Source organism: Calliphora vicina, chromosome 5 (genome assembly GCF_958450345.1).
Source record: "Calliphora vicina chromosome 5, idCalVici1.1, whole genome shotgun sequence".
Classification (NCBI taxonomy): domain Eukaryota; kingdom Metazoa; phylum Arthropoda; class Insecta; order Diptera; family Calliphoridae; genus Calliphora; species Calliphora vicina.
This window is the reverse complement of record NC_088784.1, coordinates 62,249,623-62,255,622: the sequence shown is the minus strand read 5'-3', so window position 1 is coordinate 62,255,622 and position 6,000 is coordinate 62,249,623. Positions and strand designations below refer to the sequence as shown.

General features: G+C 32.0%; 1 protein-coding gene across 1 annotated transcript; it reads right to left on the bottom strand.

The window, feature by feature from the left end:
• Window positions 1-1,066: 1,066 nt before the first annotated feature.
• Window positions 1,067-1,660, bottom strand: LOC135961319 (uncharacterized). Its single transcript, XM_065512813.1, has 3 exons — window positions 1,602-1,660; window positions 1,454-1,532; window positions 1,067-1,381 (listed from the first exon to the last, which is right to left on the bottom strand). The coding sequence occupies exons 1-3, from the start codon at window positions 1,658-1,660 to the stop codon at window positions 1,067-1,069; spliced, it is 453 nt and encodes a 150-aa protein (XP_065368885.1).
• Between the last annotated feature and the right edge of the window lie 4,340 nt (window positions 1,661-6,000).

Here is a 6,000-nt window from a genome sequence, read left to right as displayed (position 1 = left end):
GAGACATGTCCATAATGACTAATAAATATCACAAACTAAAAATTCAATAACTCAAAAATAGTAGCAAAAAATAATGCGATCACTCACAATCTAGTGGTGAGTACTAAGTATGTGAACAAGAAAAAATGGTATTTTGATAAACGTGACGTATCCTGTAAACAAGAACTATATGTACTACATGCAGTACAGTCGGCATATCTGGGTTAAAAACCCTTTTCATTGCTGTTTTATAATTGGGTCTCAAAATTCTACCTTTCTCATCCATTGTTTCATCAATCGATATTCAGGTATTCTTATTTTTAATATCTTCGTTACAATTTGCGCAAATCTATCAACTTGCTTTGAACTATAGGTTTTTGATGAATCTTAATATTCTGAACAATTGTTGAATAGTTATATAATTTTATATTAGTTAGTTATTTTGAAATTTACGTATTTTTTACTATTTGTTAAATTTTGATATTTGTGTGAGTATATTTTTAATATAATTCAAATAAATGGAAACTAAGCTCCGTAAGTCAACGAAAATTCAATGAAGATATGTCGATTATGGATATTCTCAATTTTTATTTAAGTAGCTTTGTCCAATTATAATTGGACCTTAACAAAATATTAATATATAGAAATGGAAAATTACAATGCATACAATAAAATCATATTAATAAAACAACATAATGGAAAAAAATGAAATATGCAGCTATGAGTTAAATATGCAAAAATATGCTATAAAACGGAAAATATGCTGTAAAGAGCTAAATATGCACTAAGAAATCGATGCCAAAATTCTTATAATTGTCTTGCCCTGGTTAAAACCGTCATTCTTGGCTATTTGGAGCAGCATAATACATGAAGAAAAATCAGATTTAAAAGTCTGGTTTAATTGAAAACACATGGTAATTAATATTTTACATAACTAACACAAGTAATTATGATTATTTATTATTATATATATTGTAAGTACATTCCTTTACATTCCAATGACAAAGTATTTACATTCTGTGATGATGTTAAAATTAATAAGGAATCAATACATTCAAATCTTAAAGACTACATTATACGCTAAGTTTTAATTAAGGTCTATGTCATGTTTCATCAGGCAGCTCTTAACGGATTCCATAATTTTCAAGTACTGATTGTTGAAACAGCAGCTGCAATAATTTACAGATAAAGGACAATAACCTTCGACACGCCTATACTGGCTCATATTTCGATAGTACACCCAATGTATGGTTTCTTCGCCCAATATTAAAAGTATTTGATTAAAACGATAACCATTTATCGTAAATAAATTTGCATTACCCGATGCAATATTCCACTCGCAATAACGTACCTTCACGGTGGAGGGTATACTGGATTTCTCTTTAGTCATTATGCGATCAAACTAAAAACAGAAAGAAAGTTATTTGTAAGTATAAATTTAAAATAAATATTAAATTGATTTTATAAAACATACCCATTCGCTAACTTGAGGCATGGAGCCACTTGGTGAACGCCTCTTGCGACACATTTTCATTTTAGGACATTGAGGATGGCTGTAAATAAATTGTTTATATTAAATTATGAAATAGTTTGTAAATGATCAATGAAAATTAAATACTTACAGAGATGGGTAATATGATAATTTTAAAATAACAAATTCAACTCTTGTTTGTGGTGCCATTTTCAAAAAATTATAAAATATGATTGTTGAATAGATTTAAATTTTATAAAATATTTATTTAAATTGTCAACTGAAGTTCTCGATGTTTACTGTGCCAAGATCCTTTTGGTTGTGTATAAGAAATTCGTAAATCTTTAATCTTTTATACTTTAAAATCTTTAAGTTAAACTATATACCTAGATGTCTTGTTCCTAATTTAATTTTTAGCTCATAAATGACTTAGCGTTTTATGATTTAAAGGGACATTTTTCAAATTTGTGTGCGCTTTTAGGTAATAGAATAATTTGCGGACGCTGCATTTAAAGCTAATTAAAAAATCCTTAGGTTTTTATTAGGAATTTCTAGGTAAAATTATGCACACATGGTGGAAAATAATCCAAAACAGGAATTTTCTTTTCAATTTTCCAAGAATACAAACGTGTGTATTATAAATTAAATAGCAGAAAAATTTTCCAAATGTATCCTTTTAAAATGGATATTGATATTTTATACAATTCCGTTTTGAAAACACCTGTAAATAACACGATCTCCATTCAATAACATACTCGATATTATTATTTTAAAATTTGTTTTTGTATTCACGATATTAAAGATTTCAACTTCGTTTTATACGAGTTGATGAATACTCATTATTATGTTATACTTGTTTTTTTTTCAGTCAGCTCTCGTTTTCGAAATTTAGCGGTTTTTATATTCCCGATTTTTTTGTGTTTTTCCTCTAAATTTTGGTTAATGCAGCTTAGAATGCGATTGTCATGAAGCTGGTCTATCTAAACTTACCCTTTAAAAAATTATATAAATGTTCATAACATGAATGTTTAACAAGTGATCATAAAATAAATCTTTAGTTTAATTATAATCATGCAGGTTACGAACAATTGTAATACGTAAAATATATGAAAAATATTGCAAAACTTCCATTTACTTGCCAAACAGTTTAGTATATTTTCAGCGAATTTTATATTTTGTTATATGAATTTGTTTATTGATATGTTTTTATTGTATAGCGTGAACAAATTTTGAACTCTTTTACCATAAGTCAAACTTATAAGGATGAAACTAAAAAAGTTAATTTTCAACAAAATTCATGTCAAAAATAGATAATTTTGTGTAGATACCCATGTTTTTTTTATTTTAGTCTCCATTTATGAAATATTCAACCAATAAGAAATAAAAAATACAGAATAACCAAAAAAAAAATATAACTGCGATATTTAAACAAGAGCTGCCCAAAAAATACTAAAGATAGTTTTAAAATGTAATTCTCAGTAACTTTTCGGTTACTGAGATCAGAGGGCAACGCTGAATAATAATTCGATGGTATTGCGAACTCTAAGAATTTAAGAAAAACAACAAATAAAAGAAAACTCCCTAACTCGTTCGATAGGTAATCCTAAAATGTCAGGAAGCTATACCTACTTGGCTGCAGAAATGATTTGTGCTGCCTGGCCTGCCCACCCTAATACATGGCAAACCGGTGGCCCATTAATTTTCGGTTTTCCCCTATTCTATTATATATGTTTGTTTTTTTTTCAATAAATGTAAGGTAATGTGTATTTTTATTTGTTTAAAAGAAATTTTAAAGTTCCTCATTTTATTTTATATTTCATTTTTTTTCATCACTATCAGATTTTTATCATGTTACAGTCCATTTCAATGGCCCAACAACTCAGCTTTAACTAAAGGCTACAGCGAGTATCGTGCCATTTATTTTTCATGAATGTTAAAAAATGTTTACTGATGAGTTTTTTCGAAACTCACAGAAGTTAATGCACTAAATATACTGTTAAATATTGATATTAAATTTTTAGAAAATACTGTGTTTCAAAAAATAAAGCATCCTTGTACATTAGAGTGCTCCAAACAAATAAAATTGCGAATTTTGACCGTCCCTCCTCTAGAATGGTTCTATGTATGTATGTAGAAACTCGTTGTGTAAATTATTAGGATGATACGATAACGTTAACTGGTGCCGCAACGACGCTGAAGTTTTGATGTGCATTTACAAGGGGGAAAATGCAATTTTTTCAGTTTTTGTAAAAATGTTGGCATTAAATAATTACTTTTGCAATTTAATTTAAAAGAATCGAAATGTACACGTAACTGTCGTTCTAATAAGATATAAAAGACAAAAATTGGTTGAAAAATGTTAAAGTTATTAAAAGTGGCCAGGCCATTAACATGTCTCAGGCCACTAGAACAAGAAATGTAGAAACAAAATTAACATATTTTGAGAAATATTAAAATAAAAGTACATTTTTACTTAAAATATATCCATATTTGCTTGTATATGAGTTTTTGTATCCGTAGGATACCGTTAACCTATTCGCAGCTATGACCAAAAAAATTTTATTTTTTTAAAGGCAGTTTCAAAACTCCAATTTAAATTTTTTAAAAATTTTGTTAAACAAATTTCATAATTTTTTGATCATCACATTGGGATTTATTGAGAATATAATAGGGAATAAAAATATGAAAAAAGTATTAAAATTCCTCCTATAGTTTTTCCGTACCTGCGATTTAAATATTCGAGAAAAACTATTTTTTTGGCCATATTTTGACGAATGAGCCGAATTTCTTTACTGTTATGATTTTTAAGCAAAAGTTATTCAGAATATTATATTCCAGGTAATTTTAAATATAGTCTGAAAGTTTTACTTCAGACTATAACAAAACGGATCAGTTATCAAAATCGTAATTTAAGAAGTTTTGCCGAAGAAACCATGGGTCTAAAATCAAAACCAAGCTTCCCATTTTTAACGCGAAAATTCTCCTTTCGTATTTTATATTTTTGTTTAAATATACTAACATTTTATTGAGCCTTTTAAGAAACTTGACTATGTTTGGGCTTTTCGAAATGAAAGAAAGCCAGAAAATATGAATCTTTGCTAATGGAGAAGATTAACAATAAACTTCACCCGAGGATGGTTAAATAAATCTCATATCGTGGTTGTGCAAGAACCTAAAACCGAGCTTTTGGGTCACAGTGGGGGATATGAAAAAAAGGTGCAAATAAATCTGTAACAGATATAAATTGTGACATCTGTAAGGAAAGCTCTAGCCGAAGCACCGATTTGTAGGATGGTAGAAGAGGCCCCCTCCTTAGATTTTACCGCACTGCTAGTGGTTGGAGCTGTCGACCTTATACCCTTTTGGGTGTCAGCCAGATCGACAGCAGCTTCCACTTGCTGCTCAACAGGAGAAGACTCCCCCAAGAGTACACTTACAGGGCCGTAGATTCTTTCAAATCTACTTCTCCTTTGCAGTTAATGACCCAGGATCTCTCTTTCCCATCTTTGCCAGAAAGGATAGAGATTTCCTTGTGCCATTTTTTGCCATATCTTCATTCGTTCGGCCTGGCTTTTCAGTATCTCGTGGAGTGGCATTAGGCAACTCCTCCACGGCGACCTGCCGAACAAGATTGGCGACCTTAGCGCCATGTGGATCGTCTTCTGCCAATCGGCTCTCCTAGTTGTCCTTGTCACTAGCAGTGGGAGGGGATGTTTCCGTTATCTGATTCTGAGCAGCAATCATAGTGATTTCATGCTCATCATCAGATAACAGAACCAACTTCTCCAACCTCTGAGTGGCACTAGTTTCCCCAAAGGAGTCTTTCGACAGTCCCAAAAGACCATCCACATCTAGTTTAAACACCTGTCCTTCATGCTCCAGAATCCGAGCATGAACGTCCGTCAGGGTTAAATCACCTTCTAGGGTGCTGTCCGAAACCCCCCCTTCCGATTCCTTAGTATCCCTGAAATCGGAAGTCTCCTCAGTAGTTGTTGGTTTAAAAGTACTTGTGTTCTCAATTTTGTTCCCACGAGTAAGCACGTAAAACAACAGACCATCCACGCAGTGGCGGCGTGCGTGGACTAGGCAACTACTTACAACAGCGTATTACCCTGACGCTGAGGGGAGCTGTTAGCGGCTAGTTTATTTCTACACTAACTAACCATCCAGGTCCTCGGCATTGCTACCACTCACCTTGACCTTAAAAGTGTATATTTTTCGTGGTACCCCAGGTAAAGCCTCTACTATACAAGTGACGAACTCAAGTGTGGATATCACGAGAGGATATATGTAATAATATTTGACGCGACAGCTATGGGACACACTATCGCCCCAATATCTTGACAAGATGAGTAACCTTTAGTTAATACGCTCCTTTGAATTCGAGACCTCCTTTGCGAAAGTGCCAGGAGAACATGCTCAATCACAAAGGAGGTCTAGACCACAGAGTGTATATAAGCCCTCGCATCGCTTCAAGATCGTTACCCAGGCGAAGGAAAAAATAACGTAAGCTCCAAAACAAATTTGTTGCTCACAAAATTAACTTAAAA

Bases quoted from the DNA above. Each gene is read 5' to 3' on its own strand.
- LOC135961319 (XM_065512813.1), bottom strand. From the start codon at position 1,660: ATGGCACCACAAACAAGAGTTGAATTTGTTATTTTAAAATTATCATAT. The intron at 1,533-1,601 runs GTAAGTATTTAA...ATTTATTTACAG, and splicing joins TTATCATATTACCCATCTCT to CCATCCTCAATGTCCTAAAA. The intron at 1,382-1,453 runs GTATGTTTTATA...TTCTGTTTTTAG, and splicing joins TGCCTCAAGTTAGCGAATGG to TTTGATCGCATAATGACTAA.